The sequence below is a fragment of the Monodon monoceros genome, unplaced genomic scaffold, assembly GCF_005190385.1.
Source record: "Monodon monoceros isolate NGI ecotype Baffin Bay Population unplaced genomic scaffold, NGI_Narwhal_1 Super_Scaffold_10, whole genome shotgun sequence".
NCBI lineage: Eukaryota > Metazoa > Chordata > Mammalia > Artiodactyla > Monodontidae > Monodon > Monodon monoceros.
Genome location: NW_021703766.1, coordinates 50,193,512 through 50,220,844, shown reverse-complemented (window position 1 = coordinate 50,220,844; position 27,333 = coordinate 50,193,512). Strand labels below are relative to the sequence as shown.

At 58.0% G+C, this 27,333-nt stretch overlaps 1 protein-coding gene across 2 annotated transcripts; it reads left to right on the top strand.

Moving 5' to 3' along the window:
* Window positions 1-218: 218 nt before the first annotated feature.
* On the top strand, window positions 219-26,356 carry NAPA (NSF attachment protein alpha). 2 transcript variants are annotated; one of them, XM_029242094.1, is made up of 11 exons: window positions 219-465; window positions 11,179-11,258; window positions 14,251-14,367; window positions 19,714-19,760; window positions 21,231-21,308; window positions 21,503-21,558; window positions 21,646-21,730; window positions 22,573-22,677; window positions 23,864-23,932; window positions 24,370-24,420; window positions 25,595-26,356. In XM_029242094.1, exons 1-11 carry the CDS (start codon window positions 347-349, stop codon window positions 25,694-25,696), a joined length of 909 nt encoding a protein of 302 aa, XP_029097927.1. In that variant the 5' UTR covers window positions 219-346; the 3' UTR covers window positions 25,697-26,356. The 2 variants fall into 2 exon arrangements, with proteins under 2 accessions (XP_029097927.1, XP_029097936.1); XM_029242103.1 differs by lacking the exon at window positions 24,370-24,420 and having other exon boundaries at window positions 252-465.
* Window positions 26,357-27,333: the final 977 nt, after the last annotated feature.

Genomic DNA, 27,333 nt, shown 5'->3' with positions numbered 1-27,333 from the left:
GCGGTGAGGACTACGATTGGCTTACGCAGAGTCACGTGGTCTGTCCTGGTAGCACCAGGAAGAGAGTAGGGTGCCGTACGCGGACGCATACGCATGCGTTAAAGCATCGGGTCGCCAATTGGAGGCCGTGAGTCACGGGGCGGCGCGCGGCGGCTGGCGGGGGCGTGGCCGACGGGGCGCGCGCAGCGCTACGACGCCGCTGGTTGGCCAGTGCGAATCACGTGGTTCTGGGCCGCATTGAGGCGCGCGCCGGTGCGACGTCAACGCAGAGCAATAAGCTCTCCTGACCTGTGTACCACCGCCCGGCCGCAGTTGAGTCCTCCGAGGGCCCGGGTCGGGCGGTTTGATGAGTACCTTTGCGGCCGCCATGGACAACTCCGGGAAGGAAGCGGAGGCGATGGCGCTGCTGGCCGAGGCGGAGCGCAAAGTGAAGAACTCACAGTCCTTCTTCTCGGGCCTCTTTGGGTAAGAACCGCGCCGAGGGGTCCGGCCAGGACCTAGACTGAGAGGACAGAGGAGTCATAGACTGGGGCGGCGATAGAGACGAAGGGCTCGAACCTAGAGGACGGGGTGGGGGCGGCTTGCGGAGTTACGTGACATGGTCTAAGGCAGCAGAGGTGACACCGGCCGAGGGCCGGGGTGCCCGGGTTGTGGCATTGGCAGAATAGTTTGAGGAGAGTCTGTCCCAGATGGTAGAAGGGCCCTGGGCTAAGGACACCCAGGCCGAGGCGACACCATCTGGAGGCAGGAAGGGGACCCAGGTTGAAGATGGGCCAAGGGGCTGGTGGAGAACCTGGGCCGAGGGAGTATGGTCTCAGGCTTTGAAGGGGACCTGGCCTGCCGGGACTGAGGGAACCTGGGAGGGCAACCAGGTCAAGAAGCCTTTTGGAGCTCTAGGAGAACCTACTTGAAGGATCCCAGACGGGCGTCTTGGATCCCTGGGACTGAGGACCCCTGCCCGAGGGCTTCACCTTTCCAAGGCCTGGGGCGGTGGATTTGTGTGAACTCAGGCTCAGGGCTCAGGGCTAAGGTGATCCTGGGATGATGAGCCCAAGTCTGAGATGTGTGAGGTGTCTGGGATGGGTATGGCCTTGGTCACGGCTGAGTGTAAGGGGACCTGACACCCTGAGATCTGAGCAGAGGAACCCCTGGGGTGATGGAGTTACGGCTTCTGAAGAAGCCTGGACTGGGAGGCTGGAGACTAAGGTGGGGTGAAGCTTGATTTAGGAACTGGAGGGTTAAAAGGGAGAGATGAGGGAGATGAGAAAACCAAAAGGGGCCGAAGGCCTGCTGTGTGATCCTTGAGTAAGGATTGGGTGGGCATTGTGAGTAGGATGGGAGTGGCGTGCCCAGGATACCGCTGAAGGGGTCTGGGAGACAGAGCCGACACCTGCAGTGCGGAAGACATTTCACATAAAGTTCACGTTGGCTCGTAAAAGTTGTTTGGCTGGCCATCCTTTGAGGAATTTTAGCGGCTTAGGAGTGTCAAAAGCCCTGGTTTGAAGTGGTATCTGCCATTTCCTGACCTTGGGTAAGCTGTTTAATTTCCCTGTTACAGGGGAGCTTAGTGAAATCTATCTCAGGTTTGTTACCAGTATAGAATAAGAATGCAAGTAAAGTGCTTAGAATTGAGCCTGGGATGTGGTTATCACTCTGAGAGTGCTAGCTACCATTAGTGTTACTTACAGGAAGGAAACAGGTGTGGAGCCTGTACGGGGCTGGTGGGGATCAAGGTAGGGGTCTGATGGGAGAAGTGGGGATCGGGGGGTCAGAGCAGGGAGAAACGGTGTAATGAGAGAGGAGATGAAAGAGGTTGGGAACGAAACTCCGGGCCATGGAGACTTAATAGGGTGAGGGGAGGGGGCTTGAGGCCCCGGGTGGAGGGAGAAGAAGGCCGCGGAGGACTGAGGAGGGTTGTGTTGCTCATCGGCCTGGGAGGAGAGCTGCAGTAGGCCGGGTGAGTTTGTAGTGAGTTAGGAGGAACTGTGAGGAGGGGGCCTCATGGAGCCTGGCAGCAGAGACAGGCAGAGGTTGGGGAGGGCTGTGAGGCTGGGAGAGTCATCCAGAAGGCTGGGGAAGGGGCTTGCGGGGAGGACCAGGGATTGGGAGAGATGGTGTTAGGAGGTTGGTAAGAAATGAAGTGGGGGAGGGTTCTTTCCAGGAAAGGAGATGGGAGCCGCTCGTTGTTATTTGAGGGTGGATTATGTTTAGTGAAAGAACTTGAGTAACCTGGCTGAGAATTGCCTGGTGTGGAGAAACATCCGGGGCTGATGGCCTGTATTGATTAGGTGAGAAATGTTTTATTTTGGAGGCTAAGAGTGGGGAGAGGGTATGTGTGTTTCTGCTTCCTTCACAAGGGGAGAAATTCAAGTGCAGTGTTCTGGGGTGGGGCTAAGAGCTCAGCTTTCGGTAATGGTTTTCCTGGGTGGCTTTTGGTGTCTGGTCCCCTTGGACTGGGGGTTAGTGTGCTGTTGGGCCTTGCTTGGAGGGAGCAGCTGAGTGAGACCCTGAAACACCTGCCACCTGGTTGGGAAGGCACGATGAACGCTTGCTAAAACACTAGTAAAGCAAAATTGTCAAATGTGACTAAGGGCTAGATTCTGTCGTTTGTGGGAGGTTGCTGACCTGAGAGGAAGCTGCATGAGCTGAAGGAAGGTTCTGGTGAGGTGTGAGCTGGGCCCCAAGGAACCCTAGGTCATGCTAAGGGAGTGGGGGCTGGGGAAGGTGTTCTAGGCAGAGGGAATTGTGTGAACAGAGGTCTAGTGTGAAGGGAGGTTCTGCCCGAAATGATGGGGAACCAAAATCTAAAGGGAACAGGGATGGCTCCCCAGAGGAGAGACCTCCATCTGGGAGGATGAGCAGGAGTTCCAGGGGTACCCTCTGGCGGGGGAGCACTGCTTCAGGCAGAGGATACAGTTTGAGCAAGGCCCAGATGAAGGTTTAATGCAGGGGCTTCCGTGTTAGCCCATAAAGGTAGAATGGGCAGAAGGGGGTGAGACTGAACAAGAACCAGGCCCAGTCCTGGAGGGTCTTCTGACAAAGGGCTTGGATTTGAGGAGGTGTTGGAGAGTATTGAGGATTTTAATGGGGGCCTGTCTTAGCCTGTTCAGGCTGCTGTAACAAAATAGCATAGGCTCGGTGGCTGATAACCAACAGAAATTTATTTCTCACGGTTCTGGAGGCTGAGAAGTTCAAGATTATGGTGCTGACAGATTTGGTGTCTGATGAAGACCTGCTTCCTCATAGACAGCTATTGTTTCACTGTGTTCTCACATTGTGGAAAGGGCGGTGGAAAGGGTGAACTAGTTCTCTGGGGTCTCTTTAATAAGGGCACTAAGCCCAATCATGAGGGCTCCACCCTCATGACCTAATCTCCTCACAAAGGCCCCATCTCCTCATACCATCACCTTGGAGGTTAAGGTTTCAACACATGAATTTTGGTGGGGGACCCAAGCATTCAATCCATAGTAGGGCCAGTGCTGGAGGGTTCGCATTTGCCTTGTAGAAAGGACTGCAGCAGCTGGTGTTGGGGAGAGTGAAGACAGCGACAGTAATAATAGCTGGTAACGTTTATTAAGTGCTCACTCTGAGTCTGAGTCCGGCCTGGGCCAGGCGCTTTACCTGCGTCCTCACATGTAGTCCTCACGACATCCCCGTGGAGGTGGACAAATGGGGGCTTAGAGATATTGGTATATTTGCCCAGTCCTCTGGTGAGTGGGAGATCGCGTTCACACACTGTCCTGTCTGATCCCAAAGCCCTCTTGCTGCCACACGAAGTTTGTCCTTGATGCTCGGGCCCATTTCTGGGCACTCCGTTTAGGGAGGATGTTGGCTAACTAGGCGTCTTAGGGAGCTTTCCTTCCTCTGATTCCCCCATCTTCCCCACTCACGTGGCAGTTTTCTCCAAACATCTGAAAGAAAGAGCAGGTGTATTCATCCCATACCCTTCAGCTCCAAGAGCGGTTGCCATGGTGCAAGGCTAGCGCACAGGACAGGGATGCAGACGGAGACCGAGACCCGCCTGACCAGAGCCTGTCTGCCGGAGGGGCCAGCCCGAGAGGACTTGCCTCATGGGCGGGAACCACTCCTGACACCTTCCCTCTGGAGCCGGGGTTGCTGGTGTTCAGCGTTTCACAACCCGCTGTGGCTTCCGAGGACTGGAGCGGGGAGTGTTGGGGCTCAGCTTGTCCCTCTTGCTCCTCCTTCCCCTTTCAGGAACCTCAGCGATGACAGCAGCCCAAACTGAGAGGTCTCTGCTCATGTCAAAAGGGCCAAGGAGGGTTGCTCCCGCCTGGGATCGGGGGCAGCCCCGTCACCTTGGCTGTTAAGGCCTTCTTTGCTCTTCGTTGTTTCTGGGCTGCCAGACACTAGGGGGCTTTGGTGCACCAGCAGCCTGGGAGGGAGGCTGTACCAGCCGGCTCACAGATCCAAGCTGCTTCTGTACCTTCCCTCCCCTCCTCAGCTCCCCAGCCAGGGCTCAGGAGATGGGAGAGCAGCCCAGACTTCTGCTCTGGAAGCAGAAAGGTGGCGATTTCCCAAAGACGATGCAGTTGTGGAAAAGGAGAGGGGAGATGCAAGATGCGCTTTTTCTTCCTTCCTGCTGCCTGTCTCCCGAGGGATCCAGACTTCTTGCTGTACCCCTTCGGGATTGCGCAGATTCCAAACAGTGGTTCTGTTCCTGGTGCTTTTTCTCGTCCCTGACATCTCCCCATGACCCCTTCCCCCAAATCCAAAATAAAAACTTCTTTCCACTCAGATACCAGTGTGTTTAGCTAAGTTTCTTCTTCTTTGAACTGAAGATCATAGTAATACCTACTTCGTAGGATTGTCCTAAGGAGAGAATGAGGTTATGCATGTGAAGCGCTGCGAGCATGGTGCCTGACCCTGGTGAGTGCTTATTAAGTGCTTACTATTATCAACAGTATTAGTATTGGGTATTGTGATTGGAAGTTGAGCCCAAGGCGCTGGAGAACTAGAGATAACGGGGTGCTTTCTGTGCACAAACAGCAGCCTGCAGATCAAATGTTGACACAGTTCCTGCTTGAACCGCCCTTGGGCACCAGCAACCCCTGGGAGCCCGGAGGCTGGCTTTCCTGAGGCAGAGATTGCGGCCAAGGTCCTCCGGGTAGGTGTCCCCCATCCAGGACCCCCCTGGGCCCTTGGCTGAGGAGTGCCGGCTTCCAGACCACCCTCCACCTGCAGAGCACGCAGGACCCCGGGGTGCCGGTGAGCTGGGCACCGAGGTGACTCGCTGTCCCCTGCCAGCTGCCAAGATCCACAACTTCAAACTCAGCCTCTCTTGCCCGGGCTCAGAGTGGAGGCTTTCCTGAGGGGACACAAGGCTTCCAGGGAAGCCGGCTGTCATTTCCCTGCAGTCTGAGGGTTCTGCCTCTCTTGATGGATGGGACCCTGCTGTCTGCTCACACAGAGGTTTCGACACTCCTGTTTGGAGTGGGGCTACTGAGAGGCAAGGGTCTTTCCAAAACATCTTTTAAGAATAGGAACCATTGGGCGCTCTGGCTGGGATGAAGGAATCCTGTTGGGTTGCAGAGGGCATCCGTATAAGAACCATGGGAAGGCCTGCTGGGCCGTGTGGGAGGCGTGGCCGCTGCCTTTGAGCTCACGGGCAGGAGGGCGATGGCCCGGGAACCAGCCCCATCAGTGTGGTGTTCAGTGGGTGGGGTACGTGGGAGGCCCCCGGCTCTGTGGAAGCCAGGGGAGGGGCGCCACTTAGCTAATCTGGAGGTAAGGCGATGAAGCCCACACTGCGATGCGAAAGGAGAACATTTCCAGAACCTGCTCTCTCCGCCAGCCTGACGCGAGTGATGCTCTCGTTGGCTGAGCACCTGCTGCCTGCGGGGGCAGGGGGTGTTCCTTGTGCCTTCAGCAGGCCTGCCGGCTGTGGTGTCTTATCCCCACTTACAGCTGAGGAAGCAGAGGCTGGGGGCACCACGAGCCAGCACCGGAGTCCAGGCCTGCCTGACTGTGGTCCTCGATTTTTCCACCCACCCCAAGCGACTCTAGAATTCCCATTGCCGGGTGGCCGGCAGCCCTTGGGGTGTATTTCTCCTCCTTCATATAATAGCAGCTGTTTGAGCGCCTGCTCCGGGCCTCACTGTGCTGTGTGCCAGGTACTGCGCCTTCTCATCCTCACGAGACGCCTCCCAGGTCAGGCTCATTGTCTCTGTGTTACAGATAAAGAAACCAAGGCTCAGGGATCACTAGCCCAAGGCCACACAGCTAGCAAAGTGCCCAAGGCTGACCTCAGCCCAGGTCTCTCGGCCCCCAAGTGCATTCTCTCTCTCCCCATTGCCCGTCCAGGCATTTCAGAGCTGGGCAGTTAGTGTGTAATACTGGATTCTTCCGTCGTTCCTGGGGCCCTACGGGAGCTCGATGCACCGCAGAGCCAGAGGGGCAGCAAGGGGCTTAGCGCTCGTGGGCGATGTAGGAGGAGAGGCCGAGAGATGCCCAGAGACCCCGCGGCTCTGGCTCTGCCAGCCCCGGTGCAGTCGGCAGAGGGGCGAGGCTGGGGGGGCCGCTGCTCCCAGTGCCAGGGGCCTCTCTGTTTTCTGATGTACCTTCAGCCTGCCACTCTGTGAGGTGGGCTAGGGCTCAGCGGGGGGCTGGCTTAATGACTCCCTCGGGGCCTCGAGGCTGCTCAGGCTGGCTCCAGCTGAGAGCAGCATTTACTCCTCAGGTGAGGGAAACCTGAGCAGCGCTGGCTGTTTAATCGACAGGAGAGGCTGGAGCAGGCAGGGAGCTTGTGCGCCCCCTCCTTTTCCAGAAGACTCTCTCGGACACAGGGAAGGAAGCTTCCTGGATCACAGGGTGAGCAAGAGGCAGGGCAGGTTCCCTGGCCCTGCCGCTTCCCGGCAGCATCGGCTTGGGCCAGCCCCTTCACCACTGTGAGCCCCAGCTTCCTCCTCTGTAAGCCAGGGTCATACCTAGAGGGTGACTGTGAGGTTCTCTGTGCTGCTTCAGGTGGCACCTGGCAGGCCACTGTAATGAGTCGTGAGGATGCACAGCAAAGGAGAGGAGGTCGGGGCCGGACCGGCCCTTGGGTCCATTCTTCCCGGGGACCTTCAGGCCGAGGAGGGGGCTGAGGGCAGGTGTCTATGGCGCCGCAGAAGGACAGGGGTTTAGGGAGTGTCGGGGACCTAACCTGGGAGTTACTCCACCTGCCTTGCCTTCTGAGGCCCTCAGGAGACTGCAGGTTGGGTGGGTGGCTTGTTTCTGGGAGCCGGGAAGTGCCCAGGGGATGGAGAAAGGAAGGAGGGAGGCTGAGACTCTGCCCTGCGGACCCCCTGGCCCAGGTCCCACCGGGCTATCTGTGCATGCCTGGCACCGCACCCTTCCCTCCATATGGCAGCTGCTGGAGGATGGTGGCTGTGCCTGGGAGACCTGAGACTGCTTCCTCCGCCTTGCGGAGGGGAGAAAGCAAAGCTGAGTGGGGTAATTATAGACAGCCCTGCACCAGCCTGGCCCAAACCAGTTCCCTCTGTTCCCAGTGTGGCTCGGAGCTGTGTGATGGGAAGGACGGAGCAGAGGCAGCTTGGGGGGATCGGTGGGGGGAGGGACAGTCAGCTGTCACAGGCGCTGCCACCTGGGCTCTTCAGAAGATGCAGGGCCAGCTAGCCCCTCTGGCCCTTGTGCAGGGGTCCGAGGGAGGCCTGGTTTCTTTCCCTCAGCGAGTTTGTGGGTTTTGTTGGGGAGGCCACTCTTAGATAAGTGACCTGAAGTGACCTGACCAAGGAGAGAAATCCTGTAGTAAACAATGCAGGTTTATCACATGCAGAGACAGCTTGGAAAAACAGAGTAGCTGGGCTCTTCTTCCTTCTGCCCATTCTTTCCTTGCAGAACGCTCCTTATTATAGGGCCTAAACCCTTGTCCTTGCTTCCAGCATGGGGTCCCCCGTCCACCTCTCCAGCCTCAATGCCTGCCACTCCCTGGACCATAGCCATCCTGGTCCCCTTCTCTTCCTTGAACTGGCCAAGTTTGTTTCTGTCTCAGGGCCTTTGCACGTGCTGTGACTGCTGCCTAGAATGTGCTTCCCGCTTCACATGGATGGCTCCTTCGTCATCTCTGGGGACTAAGCTTAAATCTCACATAGTCACAGCAGCTTGCCCTGACCTGCCCATTCAGAGAAGCCCCTCGTCCCCCGGTCCCTCTGCAGTTGTCTTGCTGATGTCCTGTTCACTGAGGGTCAGGCCCTTCTCCTTTGTTTGCTACTGTTACCTGCAGTGCCTGGCACATAATAAATGCTCAGATATTTGCTCCCCAGTTGAATAAATGGCTATGTGAATGGTTTCTCCTTCAGGATTTGCCAGGGACCCGAGCCATATTACTTTCCCCTTTGATGACTCCACTTCCATCTCTAAAGCAAGAGGCTGGAGCTCCAGAGATTCTCCTGTCATCGCCTGGTCATGGGAGTGGCCAGGACCCAAGCTTTGAGGGGAAGGAGAAGGCAGGCCTGGAGGCCTGAGCAGATGTTAATCCCTCTGGCTTTTCCACCCACAGTTAGAATCAGTGAGCCAGCACGGGGTTGGCCCAGCTTAGTCTGGGATCATAGAATTTCAGCCCAGCAGCTGACAGGCCTTGTGTTCTGAGTCTGCCCCGTCCCACTGAGCTGCGACAAGCCAGCTGAGGCTGACTCTGCTCATTGTTATCACCGGGCTTTGGGCCTCTCCGTGGTGGGATGGGCCATTTCTGCTCCTCCGGGAACCTGAGCTTTTTCAGAGAATGTCTGGGTCTGGAGAGGATTTAATTGCACCCACAAGGAAGGGAAGGATGCGCTAGGGGATCCATGGGGTGGGCAGATCTGTGGTTCGGCCTGTGAGTGCACCTGACTCCTTTCAGAGAACCTTCCAGAGAAGATCCCCCAGGGGGTTTTGTAGCCTGGCCCCCAGGGACCCTTCTGAAATCTCTTCTGCCCAAAACTTGTGAAAGTTCCTCACCTCTCCAGGGCCAGGAGTGGGTTCACTCCAAACAGGGGCCCCAGGCCCAAGGCGTCTTGTGCAGCTGTGGTGGGAAGATGGGGGAACCCAGCAGGGTGGAGTGTGGGAGGTGTGTGTCACCACATCCCTCAGGGCTGCTTTCTGGGGACAGCAGAGGGTGGGTGCAGTGTCAGCACAGCCCCAGAAGGCAGAGGGGAGACTTTTCATCTAAAGCAGCTTACCTGGTGCGATTTGGATTCAGGAAGCCAGGATTCCAGTCCCAGCCACCCTGCCAGCCCGCCCTGGGGGTATTGCCTTCCGATGTTACCTGACATGGGACAAGTCACTGGTGGCTGCTTCCCAAGAGGTCAGTCTAGGTCAGCTTTTTCCCTCCCAGACTCGCCTGATCATCTGAATCATCTGAGGCCATTGTTACCAATCTTGATCGCAGGCCCCACCCAGACCTGCTGAGTGAGATCTCCAGGGAGGGTGGCTCCGGGGCTCTGGTTTGATTATTATAACAAACATCTGATGTGCATCCAAAGCATGGGCACGCTGGCCCTACCTCACCAGCAGTGCAGAGGGCAGGGGTGCTCCCCATACTGCGTCCAGAATTATGTCGGAGGCCCTCACCCTCTGTGGCTGGTGTCGGCAAGGTTCCAGGGCCGGTTGACACAGGGCTGAGGGCTAGGACAGTGAAGATGATTTATTTGTGTGGCTTTATTTTTTTTTGTGGGGGTGGGGTGGCCGGTGGGCAGCCTCACAGCTTGCGGGATCTTAGTTCCCCAACCTGGGTTGAACCTGGGCCCCCGGCAGTGAAAGCGCCGAGCCCTAACCACTGGACCACCAGGGAATTCCCATTATTTTGCCATTTTAAATAATCTTGTGCTGAACATCCTTGTAGCTTCTCTGCTTAGTTTCTTTGTTTTTTCTTTTCTTCTTTTTTTTTTTTTTTAGTTTATTTATATATTTTTATTTTTGGCTGCGTTGGGTCTTCGTTGCTGCGCGTGGGCTTCTCTTTGTTGCAGAGCACAGGCTCTAGGTGTGCAGGCTCAGTAGTTGTGGCGCACGGGCTTAGTTGCTCCGCGGCATGTGGGATCTTCCCGGACCAGGGCTCGAACCTGTGTCCCCTGCATTGGCAGGCGGATTCTTAACCACTGCGCCACCAGGGAAGTCCCTCTGCTTAGTTTCTTAGGATAAATTGCTAGGAATGTAATTCATTGCTGGATCACAGAACCCAACGTAAATGCTAATATTTAAAATATATACATATTTTTTTTCTCGAATAGGAAATATGCAGACGATTTTAAAATCCAGACAGTCCTAACGAGGGATATGAGTCTGTCTCCCACACCTGGCACCCAGTCCTACAGACCCCACCTTAGAGAAAAATACTCTTAACTATTTTTTGTGTGGTATTTTTCCAGAAATCTTCTATGTTTACATGTATGTTTCTGTTCTCACCCTCTTTTTCTGTTTTGTTTTAACACAAATGGGAACTTTCGGTGTACATATTTAAAAACAGTATTTTTTCATATGTCTGTATCATTATATATCTGCCTAGTCGTGAATTGGCAGCAACACGCTTTTAGGGTTGAGACGTCTTCATTGGACAGCTGCAGTGTGCAAGGGACAGGGTTAGGGCATTGAGGAAAGGACAAGGTGTCCAAGGATGGACTCTTCCCCCGGAATGTTTTGCAGTCTCGTGGGGAAAAGGGATTTGCAGAGAGCCTGGGATCCAGTGGTCAGCACCGAGCATCTGAGCAGGAAGTGGAGGAGCCTGTCAGAGGCAGGGCTCCTGGGGGTGGTTGGGAAGGGCCCCCCCCACACACAATGAGGGTCCAGCCCAGACCTGCCCAACGAGGGCCTAGCCAGCCTTTGCGTGGGGGCTGGGGGCCACCAGCTCCATCTCCCTTGAGCCCGGGCAGAGGCCTGAGCTGTAGCTGGACTTGGGAAGCTGGCTTCACGGGGACATGCTGGGGCTGGGGCCACCATCCAGCGGGCGATGTAAGGACACATCTCCACTGTCGCTGGGGCAGAAGGCTTGCTTTTTCCTTTTTTGGGGGGGCCTCACTGGGCAGCATGTGGGATCTTAGTTCCCTGACCAGGGATCGAACCAGTGCCCCCTGTATTGGAAGCTCAGTCTTAGTGAACCGCCAGACCCCCAGGGAAGTCCTGGCTTGCTTTCTCTTTAATACCAGATTAGATCTTTCTCTTACCTGTTTTTCCTTTCCCTTTTCCCAGAGGCTCATCCAAAATAGAGGAAGCATGTGAAATCTACGCCAGAGCAGCAAACATGTTCAAGATGGCCAAAAACTGGAGTGGTATGTGATCCCTGCTAGAGCGCCTCCATGGCTCTTTCTCCTCGTTCCCCTCAGCTTCCAGTCCCAGAGGCCTGGCTGAGGCCTCAGCCTTGCAGCTCCCCCACCAACGCCATCTCCAGCTTTACAAACCCGCTGGCCTGCCATCTGGTCATTCCGAGCCCACTGGGTTATTTTACAACTTGGGTCACAGGGCCTTGGAATGAGAACTTAGAGGATAAGGATAAATAGATTATTGAATTCAGATAGACCCATGTAGACTATGAGCTCTTTGAGGGGTTTCTCCTTAAATTCAGAATTTCAGGTTTCCAACAAGGACCTACTATATAGCACAGGGAACTGCATTCAATATCTTGTAATAACCTATAATGGAAAAGAATCGGGAAAAAGAATAGATATATGTGTAAAATTGAATCACTGTGCTGCACACCTGAAACTAACACAATATTGTAAATCACCTATACTTCTACTAAAAAAAAAGAAAGAAAGAATCTCAGGTTTCCGTGGAAGCAGTTCCCTAATACTTCCATCAGAGTCTGAATTCTGGGCTGGGGATCATTGAGGTTGTTCCAATAATAACATTAATCATGGCTGCATTTATTGAGCACTCTCCTAAGCACCAAGCTTGCATTATTTAACTGAATCATCACAGCAACACCATGAGCGTCAGTACCATTAACATCCCCATTTCACAGATTTGGAAACTGAGGCTTGGCCCAGCCCTTTGCCCAACACGCCACGACTAGTGAGTGACTGAAGCAGAATTCAGAAACCAGAACTCTGACTCTGGAGCCGGAGGGCTTAACCTGCCCCATGTGGCTTCCTGACCTTTGGAGCCAGAGTGACTTGGATCTGTGTCACAGCTCAGGCTGGCCACGTGACCCCAGGGAGGTTACCTGGCCTCTCCAAAACTGTTTCCTCCTTAGCACGGCAACAGGGAAAGGAACGGTCCTGACCCTGCGGGGCTGTCATGTGGGTTCATTGAGATCAGTTGTCCCCACGCAGAGCAGTCAGCCCAGCACGGTGGCAGCTGCGAGCTCCATTTCCCACTCCTATTAGCAGCACTCCTCCCTCTAGAGTGGGAGGGGAAGCCCTTAGAGGACTCCAGTCAACAGACTGGCAGACTTCAGGAGCACTTACAAGGTCCCCAGCCATCTGTGTGCTCTCACTCCAGTTGGGGCAAGACCCACACACACAGACAGTATCATAGTATACTGGAAGGGCCTCTTCCCGGAAGAGGGCATCCCAGGTCACGTGCCTCCTGAGACTCTCACAGGCTGTGTTGGTGGGCGGAGTGGCCCTTCTGACTTGGCCAGGAGGGGTATGGTCAGACCCTGGCAAGGCTGGAGCTTGGGCGGCGTCCGCCAAGGAGAGGTGGGTGGGCAGGGAGGGGCTCTTTTTTTAATCTTTTGGCTGCTCGGTGCGGTATGCGGGATCTCAGTTCCCAGACCAGGGATTGAACCTGTGCCTCCTGCAGTGGAAGCTCAGAGTCTTAACCACTGGACCGCCAGGAAAGTCCAAGGAGGAGCTCCTGGAGGTCCAAGGGGCCAAAGATCTGTTTGGGAGCTACCTGCAGGCCTGGAAGAGAGGTTCAAAAAGCCAGCGCTCGAGCCCTTTGGGGGCTGACTTCATAACATGGCTTCAGACATCAGCAAGATTGGATCAAGAATATCAAGCAAAGACAGTGTTGAAACCCAGGGAGGAACTTTCCGACTACAAAGGAAACGAAACCTGGGATGGGGCTGTGAAGGCGGGGTGTGGAGGCACAGGGCAGAATGGACTGTCGTTTTCTGAGAATATTTTTGGTGTCCTGAAAATTAGAAGAGCTTTTTCCTAAGCTTTCATAGCATGTATTATGCCTAGAGCCAGATCCTATGTGTATTTTTATATGCTCCTAAGGTAACAATACCATTAGAGAAAGAATATTTCTTTTTCACTCGCATAGATGGTGCTTCTCTCCTAAAATTTGTCACCTCCCTCCTTCCCCCAAATGTTCAAACAAAAGTCTTAGGCCTTTTTTTTATTTTTAACTTTTCCCCCAATGATACTACTTCTCTGGAAATTCTGCACTCAAGTTTGGAGCCCTTAAAAACAAGAAAGAAATCATGCATAGTGAAAACCTGGGTGGCTTTGTCTAGCCTCCTGCTCTATAGGTACAGGATGGGGGCCAGGCCCTCTTGTCCTCTTCCAGCTCAGGAATTCTGTGATTCGGACTCAGCTGGAGGAGGACGAAGGGCAGGGGCCTCAGGACTGAGCTGGCATTGGCCATTGGAGCTCCCAGTTAGCACAGCCCCTACCCCTTGAGGAGGAGGGGTCCCGCTGTCTCCCACAAGTCAGTTAGGTTAGGAGCCGGAGACGTGGGAACAGGATGGCTTAGGGCGCCTGGAAGGTGGCAGTTCGCAGGTGAGTACAGGACAGCCTGGGCTTCAGGTGTCTCCGCCTCCCTGCACCCATGGGCATTGGTCCCCATGCTCCCAAGTTCGTGGCATGTCTGTCCTGTTTCCCTTTCTGGACGTGAAGCCCCTGGGGGAGTGGACATTGTGAGGCCTCCTTGCCACTCAACCTGCCGCGACTCTGGACGAGGGACCGGCATGTGGACAGAGGCAGGGGAGCCGGGGAGTTAGATTGAAAGGGCTGGGGGCCGTGCGGGAAGAAGTCAGTCTTGGAAGGGGAGAGGCAGTGGGGGGTCTGGGGTAGCTGTATCCTGATTGCCACTCTCTTCCCCAGCACCCCCGAGCAGCCCCATCCCACGGTTCAGCCGGCACTCTGCCGGGGATGCTGTTTCCAGGCTCCCCTGGGCCGGGGGTGCGGGCAGCAGCTCTGGGGTCAGGAGGCCCAAGGTCTAGGCCTGCACCTCAGCTCACCCCGGCCAGGCTCTTCCTCTCTCGGGGACTCTGTCTGCCCCTGGAGAGCTCGACCACCTCCCCGGGCCCTGTCTGAGCAACCTAAAGCGTGGAGCCCCCCCTAAGACGGGGATCCCCCTTTTCTGTTCCAGCTGCCGGAAACGCCTTCTGCCAGGCAGCCCAGCTGCACCTGCAGCTCCAGAGCAAGCACGACGCGGCCACCTGCTTTGTGGACGCCGGCAACGCGTTCAAGAAAGCCGACCCCCAAGGTGAGGGCCTCTGTGGGCTGCTGGAGCTGGCAGCCCAGAGCGCCAGCTGAGCCCCAACCCAGAGGAGGCCTCAGGTTTCCGACCCAAGATAGTAGGCAATAGGCTGGCCTGGAGGCGCTGGCGCTCTAACTTCAGAATTGGCTCCCTTCCGGCTGGCGTTGGCATCGCGCTCCAAGCCTCCGCCTCCCCTTCTGCTCTGTGCCTGCAGCTGATCGCTCCCCTCCCCTCCTGGAGCCTGGGAGCATTTGGGAGTGGGAGTTACATTTCAGACCCACCGCATGCCAAGGAGAGAGGAAAGTCTGTTCTGTTGTCAGAATTAACATGCGAGAGGGGGTGGGAGGGGGTTCAGAGACCAGCCAGGTAGGAGTTGCTGCCGAAAAAGGAGCGGAAATTATCCTAACCTGGCTTCCCTACCCCCTGGGGGGTGGGGATGGGGTCAGAGAGAACCGATCCCAGAGATGTAGCTGCAGAGAACAAGTTCCTTAAAATGAGAGCGTGCTGGGGACAGAAGCCCAGTTTGGGACTGACTCACTGTGAGGAAACCGTTTTTGTCCCCCGGGCTCATTCTGAAGTAGAAGCGCAACCCAGTGGGTACCAGACTTCTGGATTTCGTGGAGCTGGAATTTTATTTATTTTTTTTGTGGTACGCGGGCCTTTCACTGTTGTGGCCTCTCCCGTTGCGGAGCACAGGCTCCAGACACACAGGCTCAGCGGCCATGGCTCACGGGCCCAGCCGCTCCACGTCATGTGGGATCTTCCCGGACCAGGGCACGAACCCATGTCCCCTGCATCGGCAGGCGGACTCTCAACCACTGTGCCACCAGGGAAGCCCGGAATTTTATTTTATTTTTATTTATTTATTTATTTATTTATTTCCCGCTTGCGTCTCCCCGGAATTTTATTTTTTAATCATGGTGCCAGACATCGGTTGCCAACTTTTAATTTTAACAAGCTCTTTTTTTTTTTTTTTTGCGGTACGCGGGCCTCTCACTGCTGTGGCCTCTTCCGTTGCGGAGCACAGGCTCCGGATGCGCAGGCTCAGCGGCCATGGCTCACGGTCCCAGCCGCTCCGCGGCACGTGGGATCTTCCCGGACCGGGGCACGAACCCGTATCCTCTGCATCGGCAGGTGGACTCTCAACCACTGCACCACCAGGGAAGCCCAACAATCTCATTTTTTTAAATGACCATCTACTATCACTATTCACTCATAAGAGAAGGGGAAATATATGAATATTAATTTTTTAAAAGAAAGGAGATGCATCACCTTGGGATAAAGGCCTATCCTTCCCAAGAGAGGGCAGTTGTCACCAGTGCCCGGGGGTCTCTCCAAGGATCTGTGAGCACTGGTTCACACACCAGCACTGGGGAATTGGTGGTGGATTCGTTATCGCCATCGGGACATCTAGTTCCCAGTGGAGGATTTGACGTCTGTGTGGACCAAGTAGCTGTTCTCTGTTCCCAGACTTGACGGGTGGTTCCTGTGTAGCCGGGTGTCTCACACGTGTGAGCTCAGGCTCAGCAAGAACCAAGGGGAGGCCTTGTGACTGGGTGGGCTGTCGTCGCTCTGCACAAAGCTAAGCGCACCTGGCTGGCAGCGCTGGGCCACAGCAGGCCATGTGGTGATGTGATGATGACCCAGGGTGACCTCGGGTTTGTTTTCAGCTCAAATCACCCAGGGAAGTCTGTGCGTCCCCTGCAGAGGGCCCCCACCCCCAGCCTGCCTTCTCTCTGGGAAACTGGTCGACCTGCAGATGCTGCCCTAGCATCTGTGACGTTCAGCTGCTGCTCCAGAGTGACTGGAAGGACTGATGTCTGGGGCGGGAGCTGAGGCCAGGCTTCATGGCATGTGCACAGCGCCACTTGCTCTTCAAACAAGCCCCTGTGCTTCCGGGGGACAGGCCCCACCTGGCACCGTGATGTCGCGTCCTTCCCCAGCTTTTGACCTGAGCCTTTTCAGCTAGCAGCGATGCTCTGCAGGGTGTGGGGGGTGCTAGGGCCCGGGTCTGGGGTGTGGCCCGGTGCCTAGCCTCTGGAAGCGTGGAGAGTGGCTGAGGCGTCGGTGGAAGGCAGCAGTGGTTAGGTGTGGTGACGTGCCCATCTTGGGGCTCAGAGGCCAACTTGGTTTCTCTAGGGATCAGATCGGCAAGCCTGGTTCTCTGCCCTGGATGCTGAGGGTGGGAAGGGGTGGATTTGGTACTGGCGGTGGCTCTCAGGGAACAGGAGGCACTGTGGCACAGGGGAGAGCCTAGTGTGGGCAGAGCCCGGAGCGGTGCCGTCTGGAGCTCCAGCTTCTTGGTGCTGAGCCGGGAGCGGTGTTGGAGCAGCAGCGTCCCCGCACCACCGCATCTCGACTGCCCACCCCAGTCAAGGAGGGTGGGGCTCACTGTGGTCTCTGAGGCCCGGGGGAGCCTGCTCCCCTGTGACCTTGGGGAGACACCTAATCTTTTGAGTCTCCACTTCCTGGTCTGGGAAAGCAGAGACCACATGTGAGATAAAGCACAGACGTGCCCAGCACAGCCCCTTGCGTGTGATAAACTTCCAGTAAGGAGCAGCCCTCGGCTCCCATCAGATGGGAGCCTGGCCTGGACACCCCCTGCCTCCACCCCTGGCCGCTTGCCGTGTGAAGCAGAGCCGGAGGGCCCATGTGGATCACTGCCCCGTTTCCCCAGGCAGGTGGCCAGCTCCCTGGGGCCTCGCTGCTTGCCTCACCTGCCTCAGAGGCCTCGCCCTGTGTCAGCACTTCGTACAGGAGTCCTGGAAACGCCCCCCTCCCCACCACCGAGCCTGTGCCTGGGACTGCCAGGGTGGAAGGAAGCGATTAGGCGCCTGTCACCGCTCTCCCTCTGCGAGTCTGCCCTGAGTGTGGGCCGAGGGTGGCCTGCTGCCTCCTTGGTGGCTGAGGGCAGAGGGGGGAGGTGATGACCACAGCTGTCATTGGTTCTCAGCCACTGCCGGCTGCTATGGGTAGACTCAGGCCAGGGAGGCCTCTTACCCTGCCCGCCTGATAGCTGGGCCCAGGGGTGCATGTGTGCGCACACGTGCACCCAGGGCAGGGCAGTGGCCAGACCCCCACTTGCCCTCCCCCATGTGCTCCCCCAACCTCACTGCCAGCCTCACTGGGTACCTGCTGTGTACCAGACACGTGGCGTCTTCCTTCTACCCATTCCACTTCTTCGTGGGGTTCTGCGATTTGCCCCCTTGTACTGAGGAGACCTGTCTCCCTAAGCCAGCACCTTCCCCTCTCTGGGCCTCAGCCCTCCCTGCCCGCCTTCTGGGGCCGGATCATTCCCAGAGCCCCTTTCTGGCTCCTGGTTTCTGCAGGTGGCTGGTCGGGGGCAGGTGTGCCGGGGTGCGCGGGCTGTTCGCCCCCGGGGTCCTGGTGACCGGAGATAAGCTGGTTTAGCCAGTATGTTAGCAGGTAATCCGCTAGTGCTCTGGCTGGGGTGGCAGCTGGCAGCCTGCTGCTTTCAGAGACAGCTGTCCTGGAGCGAGGGGACTCAACCTTGTGAATCCATGCTGCTGCCTGCGGGTAAGCCTTCTTCCCCTACTGCCACCGCAAGGGCCGTCTTGCTGACGACACTCCAGGCCAGTGCCAGCAGGCCCGGGGCGGCCGCTGCAGGGGAGCCTGTCCTGCCAGGGGAGCTTCCGGCCTCCCACTCCAGGGCTGCTAACCTCACCCGGGCAACCTTTGCCACTCTGCCCGTAGGTGCCCGCTTGTGTGCCCCATCGTTCCAGGAGAGGGAGCCTGTGAGTCGCTTGCAGGGGGGACCTGCTGGGCGCATCCGCCCCCCTGGGTGGAGAATGGAGCAGGGTGGGGTGTGCACAGCTCACGCATTGCAGCCCTACCCCTGGTTCCTTATCCTCCTTACCACTGGGTTGCCAGCTCGTCAGTTACTTCCAGAAATGCTCTATCACAAAATCTGTGTGTGTGTTTTAAAGAAACACTGCTTCAGGCTGTATTTGTTTGTGGTGCTCTCTCCCTTTTCCCCTCCTCTGCCCCTTTTTGCTTTCTTTCCCTCTTCCCTGCTGCCTCAGGCTTCCCCCGTCAGCCTCAGAACCTTGACCCAGTGATGTACGCTCTCTGAATATTTTAGGGGTCCCGAGGGGGCTTTCAGAATTGGACCCGACCTACCAATCCTCCCTCCCCCAGAGTAGTGCTCACAGACACCCCCTTGTGGGCTGTAAATTTGGGGAGGGCGCTTGTGGACTCCCTGAAGGGCCAGCCACAGGTCTGGGCCTAAGAGCCTCTGTTCACATGTCTCCCTGCGTGACGAGACCATTAGCCCCTTGAGAGCAGACACTGGGCCTGCAGTTTCTTTGCAGCATCTCAGCCCAGTGGGCCCTGCTGACTTTGGAGACCCCAGCGGCAGACCAGGGGGCTTACAAATGCTGGACTGTGGGGTGAATTTTCAACCTTGCCCCAGCTCAGAGCCCACCTGCTGTGGTCTGTCCAGGTTCTCTGTCCGTCTCCCTCCATCTCCCCCCAACACCCTTTCCTCCTGAGATGCATTAAAACGGTGTTAAAAAAAAATCCACCCGAGAGCTCATCTCTATCTGCTAGAAAATGCCACCCACTCATGCTTCTCTCTATCCTCCAAATAACTTGTCAAAAAAAAAAAAAATGCCTTTCCCAAATTTAAAAACTTGCAAAAGGTGGTACAACAAAGGTACCCCAATTCTTCCTCCCAGGTGCCACCCCAGTGTGTGTGTTTTGTCAGTGAAACCTGTGGCTTGAGGAGCCAGCAGGCAGCAGTGCCAGGTGGAGAAGGGTGCAGAGGGCTCTGCTGCAGGCTGGGATGTGGGCAGGATAGTGGAGACCCCAACCGCAGGGGCCTCAGCATCACAGCACCCAGCCGCCTCCTGCCGCAGACGGAGGCCAGGGGATGCAGCTGGCTCAGGGTCCCACCGTGAAAGGGTGGCAGAGCCCAGGTGGGCCCTGGCCGTTCCTCCGATGTCAGCCTTTGCTGCCTCTGCCGGCAGCTCATCCTCAAGGGCAGGGCCTTGGCAGGTCTGGCCCAAAACACCCACGGGAGTCTGGCCACCAGCTGGCTATGCCCTGTCCCAGGGGTTGCTGGGAAGGTGGTGGCGTCGTGTTGGCCCGAGGGAGAGGGCAGCTGTATCAGCAGGGCTCCCCTGGAAGCATGTGCCCGGCAAGTCACAGCAGAATAAATTAGCCTGACCAGGTTTCCTGCATCTCGGGGATCCCCTCACCTTCCCTCCCTGCTCAGGTGCGTAGCCCTGGCCTCTCCCAGTGCAGCCCTGCACCTTCCTCCTCTCCTCGGCCTCTGCTGAAATGACTTCACCTTCTCATTTCTCCTCCCTGCCTTCCTTTTTCTCTCCCCAGAGGCCATTAACTGCTTGATGAGAGCAATTGAGATATACACAGACATGGTAAGGGTCACTGCGTGTCCTGTCCACCCCGTTCTAAGTCCTACCATATTGCCCCAGCCTCCCCTCTCCTCCTCCGGCCGTGAGAGCAGGCGGGAGACTGGCAGGGTGAGGGGTGTCACCGGAGCCGGGCTGGGCTGGCTGGGTCCTCACGCAGTTGCTCACCAGCCTGGCTCCTGGTGGCAGCTCCCAGCACGTCACAGGGGCTGGCGGCCCCTCCCCAGGTCCTGCCTCTGGCCCCCCACAGGCCGTCGTTGTCCTCACTCGTAGACGTCACTGCTGTTGGGGTCCTCGCGTATCCGGTGCGTTTCCCTTTACCCAGACACCCGCCGCCAGCGTCCCATTTGATTTGGGGAGGGTAGGCAGGGCCCAGAGTCAGCTCAGCCCGTGCCCTGCCCCAGGGAGCATCCCCATCGACAGATGAGGTCCAGAGAGGCGGCTGCTGGCCTGAGGCCAGGGAGCCAGGACAGTGGACCAAAGCCAGGCCCTGGCTCCTGTCAACTCCACTTTTTGCCCCTTCGCACTCTACCTTTGTCAGACCCCTCCCTTGGGCAGGAGCGTGGGCCCTGCCTCCTGCCGGGTCCAGGGCCGTGCTGTAGTAGTGTCGTTATAGCAGTGGTGGCAGCTGCCATGTATTGAGGCAGATGCTCTGAGCTGGGTGGTTTAGTCTCCCCTACAGCAGCCCCGTGAGGTGGGCACTGTTGTCATCCCGTTTGACAGTCAGGAAAGAGGGTCCCAGACAAGAGACGTGACTCGCTCAGGGCCCCACACCTACCAACAGGAGTCGCTGAGACCCAAAACTAGTCCTGGCTGAGCCCAGGGCCTTGCCCCTTCCTGCTGCCCTCAGCAAGGAGGTAGCCATGGACCAGGCTCGTATGTGAGTGGCGGGCCAGGCATCTGGACCTCCACCGGGTGGAGACAGGTAGGAGGTGCTCAGCCCCTCTGGGAGCTGGAAGGCATCCTTGGGGAAAGCCCTGGGTGCCTGCAGGGGAAGCTGGAGCAGGGGTTGACCTGTGAGAAGGGCTGTGTGGCCACACGGGACAGGGAGGCCGGGAGGGAGGCTGTCTCTTAGGCAGCGGGGAGCCTGTACCAGGTGGCTCTGGGTTGGTCCTTCCGCCTCTCTGGACCATCTGTCACATGCCTCCTTGGGCCAGAGCTTCTGGCAAGTCCCTGTGCAAACGTTACCTCGGTGTTGCTCCATCTGCCTGTGTCCCCATGGAGACTGGATGTGGAGGGACATGCCCACTGTCACCCAGTCAGGGCAGCACTGGGACCCAGGCCGCTCATGCTAGAGCCTCCCTTTTAAGCCCCGTGCCCCTCTGTCTCTTGGGACCTTCTTCTGCACACCTCCCCTCCCAGGGGCGGCTGAGGGCTGAGGATCCAGCTTCGGGGACCCGGAGGGGTGTGGTTGAGCTGGGACGGGGCACTCAGGATGCCCGTCGTCCTGAGGGCTCCTTCCCACGTCTCACCCAGGGCCGGTTCACCATCGCGGCCAAGCACCACATCTCCATCGCTGAGATCTACGAGACGGAGCTGGTGGACATCGAGAAGGTCAGTGGCAGGTGGGACCAGGCCAGTGGCCGGGGAGGGCTGCCTAGGCCAGTCCTCTGAGACCAGGACAGGAGCATGGGGCACCGGCAGAGCCTGGGTAAAGGGCTCCGGTGAGTCCCAGGCCATATTGCGCCCAAAGGTGATGAAGGCTGCATTGGCCCCTCGCCCTCCCCCCACCGCCCGTGTCTCCCCAGGCCATCGCCCACTATGAGCAGTCTGCAGACTACTACAAAGGCGAGGAGTCCAACAGGTACCCCTCCTGCCTGCCCCAGCCCCTCGGTGAGGGCCCCAGACCCTGCTACCACCGACCTCCCTCCCCTCTCTCTGCCCCATTCAGCTCTGCCAACAAGTGTCTGCTGAAGGTGGCTGGTTACGCGGCGCAGCTGGAGCAGTATCAGAAGGCCATTGACATCTACGAACAGGTGGGGGCAGGTGGGGCGGGCATGGCGCCCCGTCCTGCCTGCCAGTGCCCCTCGTCCTGTCTCTCATCCTCTCCAGTGCCCTGCCCTCCCCCCGCATTCTGTGCACTTCCCTTGGTCATCCCCACGCCCTCACCCTGTGCTCCGCCTGGCTGAACGCTCTCTCCACCCACGACCCCATGCGGTGTCACCACCCTCTTCCTAGACGGGCCCTTCCCACACTCCTCACAGGGCGCTTCCCAGGCGGCCCCAGAGTGAGGCCAACTCTGAAGAACCAGAGTCAGGGAGAGAGTGGGAAGAATTGCGAGGCCCGGGGTAGCCAGAGGCAGCTGAGGAGCCTGCTAGAAGGGGCCTGGGAGGGGGTGTCCCCTGGGTATGCAGGCTCCCCTCTGCTGGGCGGGGAGGGCTGGGGCGGGGGTGGGCCCGACCGCCCTGGTGGGCTCAGCCTGGCCAGGAGAAAGGCAGGCAGCTGGCCTCGGAGGAGAGCGGGGCGGGCGCCGCCTCTCATGTTCCCGCAGCCTGCCACCCCTCTGCCCACCGATGTGCCAGCCTCCTGTCGGGCCTGACAGCAGGGCCGCCTCTCCCTCCACCATCGCGGGCGCCTTGGGAAGCCCACGGACACCTGGCTTCAGCCCTGTGGCCACACCCCCACTCCCCATCATGCCCTGGTCCTCGTTCACTCACAGACCGGTTGCTGACTTCCCCAGGGCTGGTCTCTCTTCTCCCTGCCCTCGGGGTCCTGGGTTAACAGGGCCCCACTGGGGAACAAACCCACTTCCCAGCTGGCCCCCAAGTGCCTGGCAGTGACCCTGGCCCTCTGGCTGCCCGCCTCCTCGTGCCTGCAGGTGGGGACCAATGCCATGGACAGCCCGCTGCTCAAGTACAGCGCCAAGGACTACTTCTTCAAGGCGGCTCTCTGCCACTTCTGCATCGACATGCTCAACGCCAAGGTGAGCCCAGGCCCAGGGGCCCACCCAGAGCTTACCCCACCCCCACACACACAGGGTGACTGCCCTTGGAGCACAGTGTCTGTCACTAGGCCGAGTCACCTCTTAACCCCTTCGGAGGGTAAGCCCCTCACTCACGTCTGGCCCCTGGCATTCGGCCTTTGAGCAGGAAATGCTTGTTTCTATCCCTGATTTCACTCGCTCAGTCCCTGTAGCCTTTGAGTTTCCAACTCCCGACTTGCTCAGTGCCAGGCTTTTTCTTTTGTGGGAGCACTTTTTGAGTCCTTACCGCACCCCATGAGGTTGATACCATGGTCGCCCCATTTTACAGTTGAAGACACTGAGGCTGAAACCAGAGTCCCTTGTTCAAAGCACATGGCTAGTAAACTGCAGCCCCAGGATTCCAGATCTTTCTGACTCCCAGTGTCATGATTTGAACCAGAGCCTAAATGCCAGACCCGCTTGTTCTCAGGGCTTCTTAGCAAGAGAGGGGTCCGGGCTGGGTGAGGGGTTGGAGAATGGCCAGGGAGAGGAGTTGGGTTCTCCTGGCGTCTGGGATTTCTTGGCGTCTCCAGCTGCCCCATCCTCAGCCACATGGTGTGTCTGAGCCCCACCCTTGTTCCCTTTGCCGGCATCCGGCAGGGCAGGTGAGAGCTTGGGCTTTGGGGTCAGGCCAGTTCAGATCCCCAACACGTCCCCTGTGCCCTGAGCAGGTCACTACCATCTCTGGATCTGTTTCCTACTTTCAAAATAGGGTCACCATCGTTTGACCCTCCCAGGGTCCTCGTGAGGGTTAAACGTGAGAAGTGCCCGGCGTCAGGCCTGACACATAGGACGTGCTGTTACGAGGCAGTACCAGGCAGTTGTTGCCATTGCCCCTACCCTGGGTGGATCGGGTGCAAGGGAGGCACTGAGCACCGGCCTGGGGAACCCTCCTCCCTCCCCCAGGCCCCCGCCGCCCCCCGTCCCCTGCAGCTGTCTCTGCAGCCAGCCTTGCACTGAGCTCAGCTCCGTGAAGCTGCTGCCAAGCACAGAGCCCAGGGTCACTGGAGGCTGGGGGGTGGCGCAGACAGCTGACTCGGGGCCAGAGCGGCCCCCGATCCCCTCGGCTGCCGGGCCAGCTGCTCCGAGGGCCCTTCTTTATTAACTTGTCCCCTTCGACCTCCCCTCCACCCTCGCCGACACTCAGCTCGCTGTCCAGAAGTATGAGGAGCTATTCCCTGCGTTCTCCGACTCCCGGGAGTGCAAGCTGATGAAAGTGAGTGCCGGGGGCTCAGGCCACCGCTTTCCTGCATCTGCGCTTGGAGCAGGGCGTGTGGATGGGAGTCTGGAGGCTTGGCTCTGGTTAGCACGATCACTGAGATTTGTACAGTACTTTTCAAGGGTCTTTTGTTTCCCCCTCGTCTGCCATTTGGGTCACCAGTTTCTGGATGAGACAAGTAAGATTCAGTCAACGATGAAGCTGGGGGCAGAGCTGGGAGGCTGTGGGATCTCACACGCACACGGGCACGCGTGCACACGTGATGTTCTGTGTTAGTGATGCGGAGGGCAGGGCTGGCACACAGCCCCTTCCTTCCTGTCAGCATGGGAGTCCCCCCGACTTTCACTCACCCAGATAGTGTGTGTGTGAATCTCATCCAGGTCAGGCCTCAGGCCAGCCTGGGCCCCTGAGCCCCGCCTGCCATTCTCTTGCAGAAATTGTTAGACGCCCACGAGGAACAGAACGTGGACAGCTACACCGAGGCAGTGAGTGGCTGGCAGGGGTGGCTGCCCTTGTCAGATGTGGTCGCATGAATTTCACACTTTTTTTTTTTTTTTTTTTGCCATACGCGGGCCTCTCACTGTTGTGGCCTCTCCTGTTGCGGAGCACAGGCTCCAGACGTGCAGGCTTAGTGGCCATGGCTCGTGGGCCCAGCCGCTCCGCGGCATGTGGGATCTTCCCAGACCGGGGTACGAACCCGTGTCCCCTAGCATCGGCAGGCGGACTCTCAACCACTGCGCCACCAGGGAAGCCCAATTTCACCCGTTTTTATCTCCAGTCCCAGCCCCTGGCCATGAACTCCTTTCTCCAGTCGCTGCAGAATCCTCACAAGTAGCCCCAAGAGGTGCGGGGAGTGTTCTCCCCTTTTTAGAGATGATGGCACTGAGGCCTCTCGGGGCCAGAGCTGGGGTTGGAGCCCATATCTGTCTGCTCCTGAAGGCCAAGGTCTTTGCACCACTCAGAGTCCCCCTGGGTGAGCAGTTAAGGCTGTCTCACATCGGGCACCTCGGGTGGTCCTGGATGTGCAGGGAGGGAGGGAATGAGTCGCATCATTCCCTCTCCCCTCCCCGACAGCAGGAGGGAGGAGGAGCAAAGGGTGCTGGAGAGGCAGCATTGGGAGGGTCCCCCTTTCCGGCAGCTTCCCCGATAGAACCGCCCCATGGAGATGTTTCTCCCTTTCCTTACCCTGTTCTGAGCTTTCTGGAACTCAGTTACATCCAGCTTGGGCCCACATTAGGTCCTCCAGACTGTATCTGTCAAGCATGTCTCTCCCTGGGTGCCCATCACCAATCGTAGGCCTCTGAATGATGACAGAGACGAAACTCATCAGGTCCATCCCGCCGCTTCGTCATGTCTCCAGGCCTCAATTTCCCATCCGTAAAACAAGAAAACTGGACTTTTTTTTTTCAGCCATAAAATCTTTCTTCCCCCCAAGGGAAGTCTCACGCCCAGGCCAGTAAAGACACAGAAGGGAGCCACCCCGGCTTGGGTTGGGGCCCACGCCTCCCCTTGCTCCTCCTCGGGGACTGAGGCTGACAGGGACACGCCTGGAGGCTCTTGGGAACAGAGACCGTGGGCTAGGATTGGTGACAGGGCGGGAGCCGAGGCCAGGCGCGGGGTGGGCCGCCCCTCCTGACACCGGTCCCCCGGCGCACACAGGTGAAGGAGTACGACGCCATCTCCCGGCTGGACCAGTGGCTCACCACCATGCTGCTGCGCATCAAGAAGACGATCCAGGGCGACGAGGAGGACCTGCGCTAGGCCCGCCTGGCCCCCTGGCACCCATCTCCCTGCCCCGTCCGCTCTCCCCCAGCCTGGCCCTCCAGTGAGGATCGCGAAGAGCCCAGAGAGGTGGGGCCCGAGACGTTGGCTGCGAGACCTTCCCTCCTCCCCGCCAAGGAGTCTCGCAAGCCACAGCGCAGGCTCCGCACTGCTTCGGGGGCCCCTGAGGCTAGGCCTGCTCGCCAGACGGTCATACTCTGTTCCCGCCGCATCCCTTGCCCCCTGCCCCTTTATTTAAGCCCCCGGAGGTACCCTTCTCCCCCCCCACACGCAGAATCATTGATGCAGACCTATTTGCTGTGGGTGCTGCCAGGGGTCAGGGTCAGCATCTGGCCCCCCATCTCCCAACCAGCTGAGTCGTGAGGTTGGTGTCTGTCTCTCCACCTTTGTCCCCCAGCCGAGCTCTGAGCCCACGTAGCCACCGTGATTTGCTGTCACTGCTGGGGGTGGGCTCCTCCCCCACCCAGCACGGGAGCCTCCCAGCCTCCTGCAGCCCTCACCTCTCAGGGTAGTCCCAGGCCCTGGAGCTCCGAGGGTCATCCCCATGCCCACCCCTCCATCTCCACCCTGCGCTTCGAGGTGTTGGTGGGAAGCTGCAGCTGCCTGAGGAAGGAAATAAAAGACAACACTTGTGCATGAGTCTCTTCCTCCTCACCTCTGCTCCCTCCTCACCCTTCAGGGCCTGTGTCCCCTCTCCCTGGCCCTCCCACCTTGGGCTCTGGGTGTGCTTCCTGGGAAAGAAGAGGGCAGGCTTAACCAGGAGGATGGGCTGGGTCAAAGCCTAGAGAAGGGAGGCCCAGGGCTGGTGGGTTTGGGAGCCATGGGCTTGGGATCTTTGAGCTCTGGGCTTTCTGGTCCTTGGTTTCCTCAGATGGGATGATGGGTGCCAGTGCCCCTCCCCCAGAGCTGGCGGAAGGATGGATGCATCACTGGTGATAAGAAGGGTTGGAGGAGGCCCACCAAGTCTTCCAGCCTCACACCCCACGTCCATATTTCCCTGCAGGGAGGGCTGAAAGCCCCAGTGGCACTGTTCCATCTGTTGAAGCGGGGGGAGGGAGCGGCTTTGGCGGGCGGAGTACAAGGAGGACTGAGCGGGTATGGTGAGTGGGAGAGGAAACAGCAGGAGCCCTTTGCCCAGGAAAGGAGGGCAAGAATCAGCCACCTCCTCCACACACCAGCACGTGGGCCTGCCTGTCAGGTGGACAGTCTGATGTGCCTGTGCTTCCACCCGGCACTGGGCTGGGCTGGGCGCTCCCCACTTTGGAGTAGGGGAACAGCTGGAGGAGGGTCAGTGCCCAGTTGCATAGTATGTGGCATGACGTCAGGAAGTGAACAGGGGCTGCAGAGGAGGTGCTGCCTGGGAAACCAGGGCAAGCTCCTCTGAGAGCTGCTGCAGCCTAGAGGCTGGAAGGAATTCAGGAAAGGTTCAGGCTCAGTGTGTGTCAAGAGTGGCCTCTATATGACACCCTGTCCTGCCCCTCTGTCCCCTTCAGCTTTTCCCACAGCTGTAATCGATTGATAATGGCTGCCTAGAGCTCAGTTAAGACTCCTGAGATCTCAGATTGATTACCAGTGTCTGCCTTGGCACAGGCTGAAGAGTAAGTAGTGTGAGAATC